Raw genomic sequence first — 20,543 nt, forward strand, 5'->3', positions numbered from 1 at the left:
CGGGCTGCGGTCCGTGAGCCGACAGGTGCAGCCCAGAGCGACCCAATGGCCTCAGCCCACAGCGACACAACGGTCACCGAAGAACAGAGCGCCAGCACGGCAGCGGCGCTTCTGCCATCTACATTTGAGCCAAGTGTTCATCACTTGATATCTTTCTTTGCCTTTTAAGGCAAGGAGGTATTGATAAATGGTATACAGAGATGCAATAAGGAATGCTAGATATATTTTTGGGAACTGTAAACATAAAATATTACTCAATATTGAGTTAATGAAAGGCTTGGGCCGATCGAAGTTTAATATAGGCGATTGCTTATAGGGCTATATGGCGATTGCTTTTCAGCGATATTTTCTAAAGGAACTACAAATCCCAAATTTCAAGAACTGAATAAAAGCAGACAAAGATTATCATCGTAAAAGCACTACGAAAATATCGAACTTTCATGTTTAAAAATGTAGGCATCCGTTGAGTCGGTGGCCGTTGTTAAGCTGCCGTCCTGGTCCGCTCGAGGCCGTCAGACATGCACTGTAGCGCCACCGAGGCAGCCAAGGTTAGGTTAGCTTCTATCGGCGGCCAGTCACAGCCATCGTGCACCAGGCCATCGTCCTGTGACAGTTAGTGCAGGTGAAACTGTACACACTCCAACGTGCGGGCGGACTGCCGGCGCACTACGCACAAACCAAACCTACAGCACATCAACCAGTCCATTAGGCGCATGCAAACTTAAAAAAGGTAAGTTGCGATCGTCTATGCAAAACAACATACCCATTCAGTTGGCGTTAAGCGTTCGTGCCGGTCAGCTATGTAAACTGGGCGCTGTGCAGGCTCCGTCCATGACCTCAGTGGCTCTCCCATGACCTAGCACCGATGCCTGTCCTCTCCCCATCGGCCGACCTTGCCTCCTTCCCCTGACCAGCTAGTACACCCAGTGACCGTCCTCTAGCTCTCTGAGCTGGCCTGGCCGGGGTCGGGGTACAGCCGGGGCCGGGACAGGGCCTTACCTCCCGGCCTGGCCGGCGCGGCCGTGGTCAGCGGACAGCCGAGCTCGTCCGAGCCGTCGGGACAGTCGGTGCGCCCGTCGCAGCGCGTCTCCTGCGGCAGGCACTCGCCGCTGCGGCAGGCCAGCTCGAACTCGGTGCAGGCGCGCGGCGGGGCCACCGACGGCGCCGTCGGCGTGGCTGCGTGCAGAGCGACGCGACCCGTCGGCTCCAACATAGTCGCCATATAGGGGACGCCACCATGCACAGGCGACCTCCGCACGGAGCCAACGCCACACAGCAAAACTACCAGGGTAACTGCTACTGCTACTACTATGACTAGCCTCAACAAAACAGCGCTAGTGAACACTAGTTTGCTGGAAACATTAAAGAAATGCAAATAAGACAGCCAGAAAACACAAGAGCAAGCAGAGGCGGATCCAGCTCAGAGTTTTTTTTTGGGGGGGGGGGGGGGGCAAACCATAACAATTTATCGATTCTTTCCATGCATCGTCCATAGGCGTAATGTTAAAATTATGCCGTTTGGGGGGGGGGGCAAATGCCCATTTTGCCCCCCCCCCCTGGATCCGCCACTGAGAGCAAGCATCACGTCTCACACGCAAGGAGGGAGCTAAGAATCAAATCAACTAAAAGTTACAGCGGATTTAATTCAATAAAAGAACAGACGAAATCTCGGTTTATCTTTTTGTTGCTGGTGGCGTGCATTCTATGTAGTGCAACCACTAATAACATGCACCTGCCAGCCGAAAAGAATGCTTTCAATTTTCCTTCAAACTTCAATGAAATAATACCATCAGTGTTTCTACACAACTACCACGAGAACCAGCGCAGCTACGTCAAAAAGTTTCCAAAATCTAAAAGGCACATAAAAGCACAGCCGAAAAAGAAGTGCGCGAACTACCGGACCGCGAAGTCACCGACTGCTTACTTCCGAATCGGCGCAGCTGGAAGTCGATGAATGCCTTTCCGCCGAGCTCGCGCCGGTTTCGCGCCAGCTGGAGCAGCCGCTGGAACTCTGTCTGGTCGTCGAACGCCTGCGAGGTCAAGTCGACCGTGTAGTCGCACGAAGAGGCCACGTAGCCCGGACTGCCGCCAAATAAGTCTGTCAGTTAGTCATGGCCGGGGGACCAATGCTCCTGCGGCGCTGCTGCCCGCGCTGGACGCTCCACTGGTGCATCCGACGGTCAGTGGGAGTCAATTCAACAGGCATTAATTTATTAATTATTAATTCGGCACTGGAACAACCTATTGACATCATCGGGGGACCAGTGGGAGTCACATCGCGTCTTATCAGCTCGGAATATCGGACGTTAACAGGGGAAAATGGTGGACAGTTTCGATTCCAGCTCCAGCCATCCTGCACCTGACACATCATTGAGAGTTGATGTGCATATGATAGGAGGGTGTGGAACCAGAAAGGACACGCATGCCTAAAACCAGGCCAAACGCCTCGATAGATAGCTGTATAGTGTATATGTACTGCGGAGAGTCGTCTGTGTGCTACTGTTGACCCACCTGGCCTGTATGACGGTGGCCAGCTGACGCCCGGTGGTGTCCACATAAAGCTGTTCCACGGCCTCTCGCAGCCAGTCGGCCTGTTCCACCGATAGACACTCCTCTCCTACCGTCAGCGTCAGCCGGTAGTACACTGCCGGAGGGAGTGACAGGGGACACGGTCAGTGTACCGTCAGCATGGCAGGCGGTAGTACAATGGCGGAGAGAGAGAGAGAGAGAGAGAGAGAGAGAGAGAGAGAGAGAGAGAGAGAGAGAGAGAGAGAGAGAGAGAGAGAGAGAGAGAGAGAGAGAGAGAGAGAGTTGACATGGTTAAATCACTGCTCGCATTAGACGGTACCTAGGTAATAAACTTACGCATGAGAGACATAAGCTCTGATATGGGGAAAGCTTGAAAAGATGTTTGAAAAAATATGCGCTGTCAGTGCATAACAAAAGCAAAGAAAGTGAGTAGGAACTAGGGAACTAGAAAACTATCAACTAAAGCGCGTCCGGCGTCCTCAGTAGGTAAACGAACAGATCAGTTTAATGCACGAATCAAATATTTGAGCTCTATTTTCAGTCTAATCCGTTCTTCAGCATCATTGTGTTTCGCGTAAGTTTCCACGGAAAATTGCTGAATTTATAGCAAAAGTTAAAGAGGATCTAACTATGTCAGGGGGTCGGACGGGATTAGCAAAGACCGTTCGAGAATAAACAAGTCATTTGTATTCGAGCTGTCCCAGTTAGAGCTAAGCCGACAGCGAGATGGCTACAAAACTTGGCCGTCCTCCCCCCCCCCCCTTCCCTGGCTCCTCGGTGCTCCGCAGTTGAAGTCTACCGATTACGGAACGGACGCTGGCGGAGACAGCAAATCGAATAGGTCGGCCGTCCACGGCTGCCGGCGGCTTCAAGTTGAATCCCGAATGTACTTACGTGTGCAAGATCGAATATCGTTATATGCGTAAATGCCCACATGTTCTCCATCGCATGCTACGCAGATGACAGACACCTAACCTGGGAGTTAACAGACGCGCCACACTCGCGCCTCCCGTATCATCTGTCGTGCGGTGCAGTCTGCTTTCAGGCGCTGACTACTAGCGCCATCTAGGAGCAAGGCTGTAAGTAGGGATAACGTATCGAGCCGGCCGCTTTCACAAAGCACGGTGATAGGAGAAAAATCCTGAAACAGGGGTAGACAAATGTGCCGGGTTGGGGTAGCACGGGCGCAGCAAATCCGCCGCCGCCCTAGCGGTGACCTTGACCTCCGCCGTCTGTTGCGGCTCCAAAGCCAAGCCAGCGTGGAATTGGGAAAGCCCGTGCTACCCCAACTCGGCCCACAATTATCCACCCTTGTCCTGAAATTGTGCTGGCTAGTTGCTCAAGCTTTACGGTGATATAATGAACGTTTTGTATGCGAACCTGAAGAGTCTACGATTCAAAAAAGTTTCATATACCTACAGGGTGGGGCAGCATAATCGGGAATGCTTTTTGGGCTCTGATCATGAGTAGGCATGGCATTATTTTTATAAATTATATTATGGCAATGAAACGCCCAAAAGTTGTGCATCATCTGACATGACTACATCCATGAGCATGCAACTTCCTGGAAAAGAGCAGCAAAATAGTTCGACGGTGCTCCAAGTGCTTTGCGCGCGCCCATAGACACTAATGTTAAACAAGTAAAACAAGAACATTTTGTTTAAAACCCTGCAATTCCACGTAAAGGTTGCTGGGCAGGTCAACGTGTTATCACGGACGATAAGGATTGTGTGGGGATACTTAGGACAACAGGTTAACGTAATCGTCGTAAAATAACTCTTAGCAGAGGACATACAAGATGACTCACTTGAATATAAGGAAGAAGCACTTGAGCATATTAAAAAGAAACAATGTTCAAAACTTTAGCGACAAAAAATCTTATCACCGACTGGAATACGATAAAAAAGAATGGCATGCCATATAGGGGATTGTATCGAGAATGTTCCAGCGGTCATGCAAAGTAAACATCCTGTTGGGGTGATGGACCTATGGGTGGTCTTCAAGGGAGGTGCACGTGGTGCACCCTACTTCATCGAGCCCGGATAAAATGAGCACCTCTGGTAAATACAACCGCACTCTGGCAGACTCACGTGGAGCCGTCGGAAGAGAGGATCACTGACGGTCCAAATCACGTCTTACGAGGACTCTGTCCGTGCTGGTACTGCAGTGAGGACGACATGTTATTGTGTAGGGCACCTCCACCTGAGATGAACCAAAAACTTCTGGTCCTTCAACTCCGCCGATTTAAATCCGACCAAATTCTTTACATGGAGCGTTTTTTGGTAGAAGTTTAATGAACAACTTATCATCAGTAAAAACAGTCTTCAGTGCAAGGTACGAAGCTGATGGGCGATCATGGACAAGCAGGAGGTTGCACGTGCATGCGCGTGCTTTTGGACCCGCCTTGAGAAGGTCATCGACGCCGAGGGCGGTCAAATAGGATGAGGGATAGGTAAAAGGTGACCGATTGATAGGATGTTGCTAAAATAGTGCTTGGAGCTATATTTTTAGATTCATGACCAAATAATCCCGTTTGATATTTATTCCCGATTATGCTGCCCCACCCTGTAGGTACTTAGGTAGGTATGCGGTTTTGAAGACTATGCTGTCTGTGATTATTCTCGCTTTTGGTGGGTCAAGATCATTTGAATTTTTGTTTGTCATAGGTATTAGCCGCACATTATTCGCTTTTACATTCTGTTCGGAATCAAACAATCTAGCGTTTGCTTGTCTTGGTCTGGTGTCCGTAGGACTACATTATTATGTAAACATTTCCCTTGGCAATAGTATAAGTCTGGGACATGCAAGTTGATTAATGTGTAATTCACTGTAGGCAAATATAAATCGACCCCCGACCAAATTTAGTTGGCAGGTTATGGAAAATCCCTGTTAGCAGTACCTACCTACTAGCGCTCTGCCACCTGACTTCCCTATTCACCCACAGACTCTGTATGATAAAGGCAGACTCTTGGGAAGCGTCATGTCGGACACCATCCGACCGATCTCCCTCGATTCGGTTTCAGCCCCCCCCCCCCCTCCCCAAAAACAAATATATTTTTCATGTTTGGCGAACCGATATATTTGTCACGTTCGCCTATTCGATTGGCTTTCAGGGCACAGTGTTCTTCGGCACCTATTGCGTTCGGGATCGTTTTGCCGGCTCAGCCGGATCTCAGTCAAGCCGCTGGGGCAAAACTTACCCAGTCCGGTGGGCACGGGTGCCACTTATCCAGTTCGCTCTGTTTTACTGTACCCAGCCCGGTGGGCGCCGGGTGACACTTACCCAGCCCGGTGGGCGCAGTGGACACGGGAGGCTTACCCAGCCCGGTGGGCGCAGTGGACACGGGAGGCTCACCCAGCCCGGTGGGCACCGTGACTGTGGGCAGGGGCGGCACTAACCCAGTCCGGAGGGCGCCGTGGGCACGGGCGGCTGCGTGGGCCGCACACCGACGCGCGGAGTGACACCGGGCCCGGAGCCCTCCACCAGGTCCTCGTCGTCCGTCGGCATGGTGGGGTCCGGCTGCTCGGGCAGGCCGTCCCCGGAGCCCGGACCCACGCCCTCGCCGCCGTTATAGTCATTGTAGTCGCCGTAGTCGCCGTTGTAGTCGCCGTTGTAGTCGCCATTATAGTCGTCTGGGTATTCGTAATCGTCTTCGTCGTCCGGGCCGGCGAGATCCCAGAACTGGCGTTTGTGTCGGGTCCGCACTGGACTGAAGGAGAGGGGCGCCGCCTCATCGAACGTCAGGTCACTGTCGGCGCGCTGCAAAACAAAAACACGGGGGTCAGTGTCGGCCCGCTGCAACACAAACACACAAACACTCAGCTTAGGTTAATAAGTGGCGGTAATGTGAATTGACAAACAGGTTCAATACCGATGGCAAAACAATCAAATGGTCTGACATTTTCACTTTAGCACAGAATCCTGACTTTGCTTTTACTGAACAGGCGCGCACACGACACCTATTTCTCGCCCTCCGTGAGTCACACTCGGTGGCCGCGCGGCAGGCGGGCGGCCATCGAAGCTGGATTGGTCGTATAGAAAGGTCACCTTCGCGCCCAAGTGCCACACGTCTCCTAGCTGCGACAGCAGAGCACAAGAACCAGCAGCACAAAGTGCACCAGCATGGTGATGGTGGGGCGATGGAGCGCGCGTTGGATTGGGCGGTTGGGTGGTGTGGCGGTAGCGCCCTACCCATGTCGTATATCAGTGTGCAGGTGTGTGAAAAAACCGGTGCCTGATGGATGTGCGAGGAATAAGGGGACTCTCCCTGATACACGGAGTTCAGCTATCCGCTATCCGCCTGAGAGCTGCACGATCCATTGACACTAAAAAACTCGTCCTTTACATACACTCTGATGTTCTAGAATCCACCATACTCTCAAGTGGCTCTCAGTTATCAACACTCTTGGTGCCTCCATTGACACTCTGCAGGAGCTCCCATCTACACTCAGAGAGTTCCTACGGGCGCTCCGAGAGCTCCTACCGACACGGTGAGTACTAAGGTGGGGAGCAGACACCGCCGTCCTGGCGGGAGTGCCTTGGCGAATCCCGGTGACAATGCTGATGGAAGCCGACGATACGACGCGAGAGGTCCGGACAGCCAGTTGGTTGGCGCGAGATAACACGTCTCTGCCGCCTCCCCGGGCTCGGCCGGCAGAATGGAGCGAGCAGCGGGGATACGACGGGGACGAGACACAGAGAGTGCTCGGAGACAGCGCGGTGGGGACGGCCAGCCGAGACTGTGGCGGACGGCACACGGTTGACCGCAGCCAGTCCGGCAAAAGGCCGGCAACACGTCACGGGTCAGCGCTCGGCGACGGCAGAGGTCAGCGATGTCAGGGGTCAAGGTCGTCCGGGGTGAAGTCGAACAACAGAGTTGCCAGAGGACATTAACTGCAACCACTCGGACGTCTGAACGAAATACTTGTTCGTACGATATTCCGCACAGGTGTATGTGCTTAATCCATTTGTCGTTCAATACATTAAACGGTCAAAAACACAGAATCCGGGAGCGGACATGATTTCTGATAAGCATTTCGGTGGTAGATAAGATAACAGTAGCGGCGGAACACTTTCAATTAAGGCGGGGCACTGCCGACTTTTGGTCCCATTCTTTCCATGCAACGCCCATAGGGCTAATGTTAAAATGCCAAAATCAAAGGGGGCACGGTGCCCCGGTGCCCTCCCCGTTCCGCCGCCTATGAGATAAGCGTTGAGTTTGCCGTTAAACATTACCTAATTATGAAATCAAAGTGCCATCAATTAGCCCAGCCAAAATATTTGTATGAGTAGCTCGAAGCAACGAGTAAAATCGATAGTGATGGGCTAATTGACGGAGCAGCGCGCTGTGGTAGGTGCTTTGACACTCGGCCGGCCATCACAACATACGGAGCTGACCGAGTGATGGCGGAACCTAGCGTGTCGCCGTGCACTCGTGCTACTGCCTGTGATGACAGCGGTACCATTCAGCGTGTAGAAACTGTCCGATATACTGCGCTTGCCGGAACGCGCTCGTCACTTAGCTGCACGCGATGAGCAGGGGTGCGTACTGATAATTGTGATTTGACTGCGACGTAACGGCAAAAAGAGAAATGTTATCCAAAATAAATTGCAACCATGGTCACAGTGGCCCAAGTGAACCCGGGGATAGACAGGGCCAGGCGATTCGGGGACGAAACACAAGGACCCTATCGACACACAATTGAAGGAAAGTGAGGAGAGCCTAGCAATACTGGGTGTACGATGTACGAGAGGCTAGCAAGTAAGGGCCGTGACTATTGACGGAGTACGGCAAGCCCTAACGAACGAACCAGAGACGGATTTCGAGGGCCCAGCAATCCAAAGTCGGTGCACGAGAGCCTAGTGCTCCACAGCCGGTGCACGAGAGCCCAGCAATCCAAAGTGCTGCGGATCTTCACTGCAGCTCAGCAGTCTCGCTACACTGCAGGGTGTCGATCGCGTCGGCCTGCCGGCGGTGGCCTGTCGGCGACGATGGCGCGGCGGTCCGTCGGCGGTGGCGGTGCGCGTCCGTCGGCGGTGGCGGTGCGCGTCATTAGGCAGCGCCGCGCGCCGCGACTCCGGTCATTTGGCAGGTCATGTTTATGAATGACGATAGCCGCTGGAGCAGGGCGAACAGGCTCTCTCAGACGGACCAGAGCCGCCTATCGGCCGGACGGCGCTCGGTACCCTGCAGACCTGCAACCTCGTCTGCATGGCTCCGTTAGGACTGCTGCCGTCCGGACAGCTGTCCCTTCAGGACTGATGTGCTGCACTGCAGCAGCTACCCTGTGATTGCAGCTGCTAACTGAAAACTACTGCTCCGTAAAAGCAACTGTCCAGAGAGAACAGCTGCTCACTGAGAAATTATATTCCGCGCGAGGATAGTCATGATCCAAATAAGGGCTGTGCTCCCCTGAGAGAATTGCTGCCCCGCCCTCTTATGAAAACAGCTGCACTGCGCGAAGACTTCTCCGCTATGTGGAATGTTAGAGTGAGTTTGCGAAATCGGTGGATCCGCGGAGTCCCTAGGGAATCCACGGAGTTCCTAGTGGCTCCGCGGATGAACATCAAGTCTAGTATATTCGCGGATAAACGGGCGGGGATCCGCGGATGAACAAAACTCTTCAGGATAACCGCGAACTCCCTGAAGAGTTGCCGGGATTCGTGAACCACCCGGGGAATCCGCGGAGTAACGATTCATTCTAGTGAGTTTGCGAAGTTCCTATGCGTTTCATGCAGCTATATTATGACAAGATTGTAAGGCATATTGGCTAGATCGTCTGTGACTTAACCCTCGCCCGTACCTATTATTATTGGTGTTTATATGGCCCGTATTGGTGTTTTCCCAGTTGCTGTTGGAATCCGCGGAGTAGGTAACGATTCAGGGGCGGCGGATTCGGGGGGGGGGGGGGGTGGCAGAGGGGGCAGCTGCCCCCCGGGCGAACTCGTGGGGGGGCAAAAGTATCTTTTTGCCCCCCCCCCATAATTTGTGACATAAAACTTTGACAAGAAGCAATATATTAATTTTGTTCGATCATCTGAAGATGTTATCAGATGTCCATATACTCTATCATACGTTGCTTTTCTTAAATGATAAGCGTTTGCGTTCAATAGAAGTTTCCCTCTCCTGAAACTCGTTTTAGGGGCAATATAAGCGTTTACGTGACGCAGCGGCAGCCCAAGCCTTAACCCTCCCCCCAGGGGGTGGGGGGGGGGGGCATATGTTACCACCCTGTCGCGTTTTTTGCGTGTGAATAAAAAACCGCGGCGCTATGCGCCGCGCCGCTTGGAGTAGCTTTTTGTACAACAAATTTGGACAATGTGGGAAATTTTTTACCCCAGGTCATGTCAGGTCAGGTCACCAGGTCAAGTTAACTGTTAACTGATCAAGCCTAAAATAGTTTGCAATCATGTCCGGCCTGCAGTGTTTGTTAGAGAGGTTTTAAACTTGGTGGATTGCATGACATTATGGGCGCCTGCAATTTGCATATCTCGGATTTTTTATATCCGTGACCTAAGGTCAGGTCAGTGGCGTGACCTTTCCATTGTTAATGGAGAAAAACGAAAATGCCTCTAGATCCGTATGTACGCATAGGAACAGTCCAATTATTTCAGAATCACAATGATTTGGACCACCCGTGACGACCAAGGTGTCTTTTTTGATGATAGCCTCTAGAAAGGTCATCCGAGGTCATTTGAGGCTACAAACAGATTTTTGCCAATAACTCTCGATTGGAAGGAGATAGAACGCTGGGAATGGCCTCATTTTGTTTGTCTTGCCGAGACGCATCGACTGATATGCAACATGACCTTTTCCGGTCAGGTCATGACCTTGACCTGAGGTCAAATTTTCAAGTTGACCTTTCAAGGTCAAATTATAGTTCATTCGACGCGTCTCGGCGAGAGGAACACGATTCTGCCAATAGAAATTACGTCGCTTTTTTAGTCAAAAGTAATTGTCGAAAAACACTTTTCGTAAAAACAGCTATTTTGAAGTTTTTGCCCTCTGGAGGCTAAACCGTTGACCTGGGGCCATTTTTGATAATGACCTTATCAAAAGAAGAGTTCGAAAGCTATCGATTGCATTTCCAAGCGTTTTTCTAGCTATATCATAGTTCCTGAGATAATGTAGGGCATAATAATAATAAAGGGCATCTGATAACATCTTCAGATGATCGAAAAAAATTAATTTATGGCTTCTTGTCAAAGTTTTATGTCACAAATTACAGGGGAAAAAGATACTTTTGCCCCCCACGAGTTTGCCAGGGGGCAGCTGCCCCCTCTGCCACCCCCCCCCCCCGAATCCGCCGCCCGTGGAATCGTTACCTACTCCGCGGATTCCAACAGCAACAACACCAATAGGTACGGGCGAGGGTTAAGTCACAGACGATCTAGCCAATATGCCTTGCAATCTTGTCATAATATAGCTGCATGAAACGCATAGGCGAACAACTTCGCAAACTCACTAGAATGAATCGTTACTCTGCGGATTCCCCGGGTGGTTCGCGGATCTCGTCAACTCTTCAGGGAGTTCGCGGTTATCCTGAAGAGTCTTGTTCATCCGCGGATCCCCGCCCGTTTATCCGCGAATATACTAGACTTGATGTTCGTCCGCGGAGCCACTAGGGACTTCGCGGATTCCCTAGGAAATCCGCGGATCCACAGATTTCGCAAACTCACTCTAACACTGATAAGCTGTCCATATGGGACCACGCCACCCACGTCCCAGCAGCCTCCAAGGAGTACCTACCCTACAAAAGACGTACGTACATCAATTCATTACTTGTAAACACACACACTAATCTCCTCCCGCTCTGAGACGAGGACCGGCAGCCAGCCGTGTAATATCCATATGACATCAGCCCATCACACGCTGACTCGACGACGTGAGCTCGACGGGGAGACAGCCGAGCCTCCACAGCGACGGCGGCATCGATTTTACCCGAATCTCGGCAGACACCCAGTTTCAGCCGGCAGACACTCAGTTTCAGGGTGCGGACATTGTGCGTGGACCTGGACACGCTGTGTATGTGTCCGGTGCGTGCATGTCCGATGGACACGTAGCTGCCAGGTGTCCTGTGTGTCCGGTGGAAACGACGTTTCTAGGTGTGTCCTTGCCGTGCTGTCCGCCGGGCGGTGACGCGGGAACTGTCGTGCAAGAATTCAATTGGTAAATGAGCTATGGCCTGTGGTCCATATTTCTAGTCGAGCTGAGGGACTGGCCGCTGCCAACGACAGCCCGCCAACATCTCGGTATATTAGCTACAGCCACTGCATGTTAGTGGCATGTCTTGCTATGCAGCATTTATAGAGTTTAGATAACCTCTGATCGCCAGCAAGAGAAGATAGGCGAAATGAGCCCAAATATCAAGTAAAAATAAATATGAATATTAGGACACCAATTAGGTGGGACCTAGCATAGAGAAGTTCCTTAGACATAGTGCCATCATCTCGCAGATGACTAGAATTACTTTATTGCAAGGCGTTATGTAGGCAATCTCCTCTCGTGACGCTGAGTTTGATTGGTCCGTTGCAGAAGTCGTGAGGAAGTCGGTGCTGTGTGCGGCTCCCACCTCAGCGGCCAGTGCTCGGTCCGCGCAGAGTCCGTGATCCCCATACAGACTGATCCCTCCCCCTTCCCGGCCCTCCACGGTCAGACAGCGGTTCATTACATGCTGATGAGCGTCTGGTCTGATACTGATACCGGTCGGCAGGCCGGCCCACCCCTTCCCTGCCCCCCCTCCCCCCTGCATCCGCGGACGGCCGCGCGAGGTAGGTCAGTACGGGCGGGTGTCACTGCTGTCCGGTAACAGATGGCACGTCTTATGCTCGGAGCTCGCGTTTAACTAGCTAGCATCGATTTCGTCTGATTCGTCTTACGCTGAATTTTGCATCGATTTTCTTTTATTTCGTCTGGCCCAATTGGACGACGAATATGAAGTCAGCCGAGTGTGTCTATATCGCGAACAAAGCCCGTCGAGCCGTCTGGTCTCCCTGTGAGGCGACTTCAGACGCGGTGTGACATTAACGCCGCAAAAGACAACAGTGGCGCATATCGCCGGGCATTATGTAAATGGCAGAATTATGCGTATTCATAGCGCAGTGAGCCGTCGAGCGGCGGGCCGCCGCCGCGCCTCTCGCCGTTTGTCATAGTTAGACTCGCGCTACCGAGGCAAAGCACGCGCCGACAACGCCCCCGGCCGCCCTTGGTCGGAATCAACGGATCACTGTCAGCAGAGGGGGGAGAGGGGGGCTGACACCCAGCGGCTCACACATCGCGTTCCATTGAGGCGGAAACGGAGCGGCTCACAAGCCGTAACATTGAGTGAGGCGCGGGTCTGAGTCCCTCAATTACACTGATGAGACGGAGTGAATTCCCCAGTCTGAAGTGGAGTGGGATTCCGTCCCCCTCCTTTATAACATGAAGTGAGGAGGGAGTTACAGTCTCCTCCCCAGACAGTCAGGGAAGCGGAAGTCGAAATCTAAACAAGTCCGCAGTAGGCACTCCTGAATCAGCCGCCGGGTAAGAAGCCTCGCAGGTCAGAGTAGATGAATTCACGAGCAGCGGTACTGTGTTGATACGCCAACATATACAGTATACACCACATGGTGCTGGTGCAGGAAGTGATCAATCAGGTAGCTTGCATAGTACGGTTGCATCTGAGTGACTGCTACCGAAGTTCGTGGACCACCAGCATTGTCGAGGTGACCCGGCGGACCCAATCTAAACCGACAGGCCAGCCGGGGAGGCGTGGAGAGTGCGATTTAATCGGCCGGATTCGGAGGTTGCACGTTCCCGCAAGGCTTCCTCTTTGGTGTCGACCGGGTCCGTCCAACGGCGCAGAATGGAAGAAATGAATTGGTCGGCGGGAGCTCCGAGAGGCAGCCCCTTTGAGTCTCACTGCCGGAGCCATGCACTGGCAGACCCTATCAGTGGAAATTCCACGGAGACCCAGCACTGGGGCATCGGGTCATTATTACGACAAGGAAGCCCTCTGACGGATCGCAACCGGCAACCGAACGAAACGAATAGGTACCGGGACTCGACCGCATCGCCACCGCCAACTGGAGCATAATATGATCGTTTTGCGACTGATCACTGAGTCATACCGGCTTTCGGATGCTATGGATGATATCAGCACTAGACACAACACAACCATGCCTCATCATCCATGAATCATACCAGGAACACGGTTCTCCGAAGCTGCTAACTGGATCATACCAGCTTCAATAGCATAGTGCATGTAGTACATAACTATTGTGATATCTAAAAGACACTCTGACGCATTTGGTTTCGTTTAGGAAGCTGTATTATAGATCCTGTCCGCAGCGTTCATCTGACTTCATCTGAACTGTAACAAGGATCGTCACTAAATACGGGCCATCCCCGTCGGTATACCGGTAGTGAACTGCCGAGGCTACTTGATCCGGGACTTTTACCAGCAGTCAGCTCAGGAGTCGGAAACTCTCCTCACTGAGCAACTGGAGCGGAACGACGAAACGATAAATCAGAGACAGCGCTTAAGACAAAATATGTTAAAGGTAGTGTGCCACCTTTGAAAGATTTCCCATTTTATTTTTCCTAGGATAAGAAGCTTCTGTTTTTACCTAATATCGCAAAAAAAAAATCAAAAATGGGCCTGGAATAGTGCCTTTTTCGCCTAAAAGTTTTTCGGTTTTTAGATATGTATAACAACTGTAGTGGGCTCACCTGCAAACAGGCGTCGGGCAACAATCGCGAATGCGGCGCACTTGTGACAATAAGCAAAGGTCATTATAGTGTTACGACCATACGACGTACGGGAATGAGTTATCAGCTGTCTAGTCGTAGACAACACAATGTCGAGCCTTAAACTGTAAGCCCGTATTGGTATTGTTTCTTTTATTTGGCTGTCGAACATTATTTATGGTTTGAAATATGATTTTATGTAAAATAATTGATATGAAAAAGCCGTCTTATAAGTTATGACCCCATTTCACCACACGCAAGTGGCAGAAATGACAATGATCAGCTGACGCATTTTTCTTGGCCGAAGTCAGAGCGCGCGGCCCGACGCACCACGCGTATTTGGAAATTCCGACCTCGACGAGCATCAGAAGCCACCTAACAGGCGTGTTCGAAACCGCAGGAGATGATGATGAACGGGTTTATCGAAACTTGATTGGATGAGCATATCGGTAATAGCGATTTCAGTGTGTGCATTTATTGTTCATAGTGGTGTGAAATGTGGTTGGGGTACGACCGACAACCCGTCGGGGCGAATTTCGCACTGGGGTACTCAAAATTTGAAGAATTTAAGACGTTTCCATGAGTTTTGAAGGTATGGATAAGTTCTAAAAATCCGGTTCTCCTTATCTGGGCCATTAACTCCATACGGTCCAAGAAAGCTGGCACACTACCTTTAATGATTATAATCTCCCAAACATTGTCCATTGATAATAGTCCTTATAACAAGCTGATGAAATAAATAAAATAACAAATATAATTTTCATAGGTAAAGAATAATTGTATTAAGCCCTAATACCAAATCCATTCATTCTCCTTCCATTTGCATTCAAAGGGAACTGTAACACAAATAGTTCGTCACTCACATATACTCGTAGGTATACCAAAGTTCAAAGCTCGCGTTGCATGGATATTGTAAATTCACGGCAGTATTTCAGGCAGCTACGGCCAATGGTCTGGGGCTAATAAATCAAGACAGCACGTGTTCAGTCACTGTGACGTCATGCATTAGTCCAGTCGTCAGTGGCCAAGTTGTGAGGACTGAATGGTCCTGCATAGTCAGTGGTTTTATGGTTGAGTCTGTCGGGCGGGATCCGGCGGTCTCGGTATGGTCGCGCCATTCCAGCAGTCAGTGGTCCAGTGGTCAGTGTCGGTCGGACGGGACCCTGTGGTTTAGAAGTCAGTGGTCCTTCAGACGGGACCGGTGGTCTCGGTCCGGTCCTGGTCCGGTCTCAGGCGCACCATCAGTCCGAGTGCCCGGGGCCGGACGGGAGGGAGCCGGGCCGCGTGCCGTCACGCCAGCACACATAGCTGCACACGGGAGGAGCGCGACGCGCTGTCAGCTCGGCGGTCTCCGGGACACGCCCCGCTCACTGTCCGGGACACGGTGACGTCACAGCCCAGCCGGCCAGTGACGTCACAGTCCAGCCGGCTAGTGACGTCATACCTAGCCATGGACTCACGGCTCGACGAGGACCACTTAGAGCGACTTCATTTATCAGCCGTAGACACAACATCTACAATCGTAATGTCACACTAACTGACGTCACAGTTCACACTGCCTTACTGCCCGTCATATGTATGACATATTGCACTTTCGCGTATACATGGGTAAGTGCAGCAGCCATGTGCTCCCTCTGTGTCCATTGCAGACCGGGCGTCACCCACAGGACCTCTCGATGAACGAGACACATCAAACGGTTCACCAACACGAGCATTCATCGAATTGCTTAACCCGCGCCCTGCTGGGGGGGGGGTGTTTGAACACCCCCCTTGTGGTTTTTCGCGAATATCTCAAAAACGGCGGCGCGGAGCGCCGCCGTTTTTGGTACACCTTATCATACATCAATTCTACACATGTTGTGAAAATTTCAGACCAAGGTCATTCAAGGTCAGGTCACCAGGTCACTTGAAGTGACCTCACCTCATAAAAACTTTCAATGTCTGTCATAGCTACACCGAGTGACCGATCGCTTTGAAACTTTCAGCGATTGCTAAGAGCAATAGCATGTACAAAATGCATATCTCAGAATTTTGATATCGATGACCTAAGGTCAGGTCAATTTTGCGACCTCCCCATTATAAGTCAATGGGAGAAAATTGAAATGCGCCTCTTTTGGATGAAAGACATTATAAACACTCCCAAACACCGAATTACAAGTGGTTTAGACACACTGAACTTGAAAATGGTGTCCGTGACCCTTGCTTATGCCCTGAGGTCATCTTAGGTCACGAATGGTATCTAACAGTTTTTCGCAAATAACTTTTGATAGAGGCATGCTAGAGCGATGAAAACTCCTTAGATGTGTTCAGCTCGACGATACGGATCGACTGATATGCAACATGACCCTTTCCGGTCAGGTCATGACCTTGACCTGAGGTCAAATTTTCAAGTTGACCTTTCAAGGTCAAGTTATAGTTCATTCGATGCGTCTTGACGAGAGGAACACGATGCCGGTAAAAGTAAGCTCGTACAAGGCTTGGGTCAAAAGTTATTGCAGAAAAACTGTTTTCGAAAAAATCGGTTATTTTTGCAGTTTTTGCCCCCTGCAGGCAAAACCGTTGACGTTAGGTCAAATCTGAGAGAATTACTCAGAAAGGGCGTTAATAGGGCTATCGAATGCGCTTTTCCGCGGCGCTGTAGCTCTATCGGTTCCCGAGTTATGCGTTGGCTTCTTGGAAATTTTCGACATTCGACCTGGAAATCGGCGAAATTTTGCCTTCAATGACCTCTGGTGACCTGACCTTTGACCTGACCAAAAAATTGACCGAAGTGATTTCGTCATTATTTTTTACGCTCTTTCGAACGCCGCCTTCCGCGTATCGCTACGTGGCCCAGGAGCCGAGTTACAAGGGGGGGTGTTCAAACACCCCCCCCAGCAGGGCGTGGAAATCCAGGACCCCCAGCAGGGCGCGGGTTAACTTGCCTATTGTACTTGTTGCACCCGTCTCCAACCCAATCACCGATGGGGAGATAGATCTCCACCAAATTCCAGCATATGCCATCGAAGGCCGAGCAGTTTAACTTCCCTTACGTAGCGATATGCATCGTGTAGTGTGACGTCATCCCATTCCACTGATCTCATCCATTTATCTTTGCTCGTAAACAGCGCCCAGTGTAAGAATGATGGGATAGCCAAGCATATTGTTTAGCTTGATGCAATTACGTTTAGCCGGTATTTATCCAATTAATCAACGCGTAAACCATGCATGTTAAGCGGCAAAAGTCATGGGGTGTGTCCTTCGTTCCGTCATTCGCGGGTGTGCGCTCGCATTTCAATGAGGCACATTGAGGTTCTGCAGCGTCACATTCATCCAACTGCAGTGCGGCGGTGGTCGAGCTGCACGACCACGCACGTGCGCCGTTCTCAGGGCCGTATCGCCGTACCGCCCACACGGCCACGACCTGCACAGCCCGGCTTCAGGCACAGTGTGCGCTCCGGAGTCGCCGGACGGGTGGGATCAGCGCCATTGCAGTAGCGTGGCAGTATACAGGTCACAGCCGCTACGGTGAGTTGGGCGGCAGCTCAATTCATGAGTTCAGAGCCGTTCCAGAGTATGTAAGTACTGCGGGACAGCTCAGTGAGCACCTTCATCCTAGAACCACGTAAACATAAGTGAACATCATTCCTAAAATAATTGGAACGGTGTACGCCATAGGCTAATACATATATTGTTGCCTATTTTGTGGTCTATGAATGCACCAAACAGCATCGCAGCTCTGGGTGTTTTCTTGAAGCAGGAAGGAGGGAGTGGGGGAGGCGGCGCGCGAGGAGCAATGGTGAGATGGGTAATGGCCATCCCGTGGAGAGCGGCCATCGCGCCGAGCCGCCTCGCCGAGGGTGGTCCTCCTCTAGACAGAGCGGCGGACAGTGGGCAGAGCAGGGGAGGCGTGTCGACGCCCCTCCCCCGCCGACGGAGAACCCCCTCCCTCCGTCCGACGGGGAGGCGGGGGAGGGGGGAGGAGAGCGAACCTCGGCTCAGCCGCAGCTCTATACAGCCCGTCATCACACTTCTGTCGTCTACATAACTATGTACCAGTGGGTTTAGCTGAAATTGACAGCGCCGGTCAGCCGGGCTGGGACGCCTCAGCACAGCACAAACATCTGCAGATGACGCAGTCGCCCATTTCCAGGACAAACACGACGGTCAACCCTGTCGATATCCCGGGCAAACACCGCGTCACTGATCCACCAAGCAAAAAGGAGTTATAAATAAAATACGGTAAAATAATCGTGCATATTGCAGCAGACGGTCTTGGCATGGCCGGTCGCCTCACATTGCACTGAGTACTAAATACCTTAAATAAAATAAACATTTTAGCGTTTAAGCAGTCCTTCCTCCTCTTTCGCAGGAGATATCAGTCGGATAGAAATTAGAATAACACTAGAAAAACGTAAAAACAAAACAGTTAAACTTTCAATCATCCTACTGAAATCGAAAGCATTAAAGTGTGGAACACAATCACAATGTTGACGTGGCCAGTATGAAATAATATATGGCGAACAGACTGAATTAAATTCATAGTTCATGACAATTTATAATTAACCCTCGCCCGTATAGGAGGGGGGTTCGAACGGACCCCCCCCCCATGGTTTTTCGCAAATAACTCGCGTAAAAAGCGGCCGATCGTGACGAAACTTTCAGTACCCTCGCGTTCATCAATTTTACACCTACCCTGAAAATTTCATGACCCTGACCCAAATGACCTTTGACCTGTGACCTACTTTTCGAGACCATGTTTGGCCGGAATCGCGATTCGGCGTATGTCGGCTAGCATTAGCCGCGCGTTTGCAGTCTTTTCGTGGTTTCAAGCGTTCAAACATGTGATATGATGTTGCCCCCATGCATGAGGGTGGGTGTCAAGGTCACCTGAAGGTCAGGTCAGGTCATTGACCTTTGATGACCTCGGTTCACTTTTTCGAGTTTTACATGCTTCTAGACCAGTTTTTGGAGCTGAATTCGAATTTAGCAACCATATGAACATTTACGAAGTAGTTTTGGTGCCTTCGTAACATGTTACGAAGCTGTTAGAGGCGGTTGCCACCTACTACGAAAACCCTTACTGGTTGACCTGACCTGACCTGACCCGACCTGGCCTAAATGCATGAAGACATCATATGTGGTCAAAACTAACATGATATTCGTGATCAGCACCCCGAAAAACCCCATAGCAGCCACACTTTACGACGTTCTAACAGGTCCCGATTTTCCCGACTTTTGGGTCATTGACCTGACCTGCAAGGTCAACCAATGACCTAGGACCTTAAAATTGGGTATCATCGGCTTCCTCTCGTCACGGGCAACACGCTCGTTTTTTCCGCGAAGCTCTAGCTCGATCAGGGGCGAAACGGCAAGGGGGGGTCCAACGGACCCCCCCCCCCCTTATACGTTCGCGGCTGGAAAAACACCAATACGGGCGAGGGTTAAGTGACATGTCTGCATGCAAGGGATGTTAATGAAAAAAAAAAATGCAAAATGCACCACCACCTAATCAATGCGTCATGAAAGCATGGATCTCCATTTCAACGTAGTATAAGCCTGATACTTCTAAGCGATCCAACAGAAATCCCCGTAAATCCGACGAAGCCACCGTTGCTTCCAAGCGGTCATCATCACCGGGCTCAAAGCACCTTGGAGAATCCGGCCAGCACAGCGTAAAGATGAGCCGGGCCGGGCCGACCCGAGGCGCGCCGTCCGCGGTGCAGCCATTTGGCTGGCATCGTTTATGTAGTGGTCGGTTAGCCATTTCAGCGGCGATCGTCAGCCCCATCCCGATGGAAATCGACCCCGGAAACTCGACCACTCTCCGAAATCCACTCAAACGCTAAGCGCTCTCAGGGGTGAGTCGGCAGAGGCGTTGCCGGAACGATCAGTTGAACATGGTGTAGGTACTTTAAACGGTACCGTAAACCGTGGGGAGCCGCCCGGTCAGCTGTACCATGAGTTATGCTGGATATAAGCCGAGTTGGAATGCTAACCATGCACGCACACGCACAACGCATATACACATAAATCACATGTTGTGTCTGAGCTGATGCGCCACGGCGCCCATTGTCTGCCGCATCAGCATTTCCACTTCCCATTTCTTGTTTTTATCTCACAATCACGGAGTGGATCCGATCAAATTACACAGTCTTCCAAAACTGCAGTATATCATCCCGTCTCAGCGGAAAACGATGCCGTTTGAGCATCAATCATCATGAAAGCTGTCTGTGTGGACAGGCGGGTAAAAAGCTGCGCGGCACGAGGCTGCCCGGCCCGGCTGGACAGCCGAGGGAACAGGCC

At 51.3% G+C, this 20,543-nt stretch overlaps 1 protein-coding gene across 1 annotated transcript in view; it reads right to left on the reverse strand.

The window, feature by feature from the left end:
• Positions 1–999: 999 nt before the first annotated feature.
• Positions 1,000–20,543, reverse strand: part of LOC122375390 (SCO-spondin-like) — a gene marked incomplete at its 3' end in the record, with an annotated part of 39,874 nt that continues 20,330 nt past the window's right edge. The window contains exons 2-5 of the mRNA XM_043354742.1: positions 5,929–6,289; positions 2,512–2,644; positions 1,925–2,082; positions 1,000–1,176 (exon numbers count right to left, since the gene is read on the reverse strand). Coding sequence (XP_043210677.1) covers positions 1,000–1,176; positions 1,925–2,082; positions 2,512–2,644; positions 5,929–6,289 — 829 coding nt within the window. The remainder of the gene's footprint in view (positions 1,177–1,924; positions 2,083–2,511; positions 2,645–5,928; positions 6,290–20,543) is intronic.

Source organism: Amphibalanus amphitrite, unplaced genomic scaffold (assembly GCF_019059575.1).
Source record: "Amphibalanus amphitrite isolate SeventyFive unplaced genomic scaffold, NRLGWU_Aamphi_draft 001830F_arrow, whole genome shotgun sequence".
NCBI classification, from domain to species: Eukaryota; Metazoa; Arthropoda; class Thecostraca; order Balanomorpha; family Balanidae; genus Amphibalanus; species Amphibalanus amphitrite.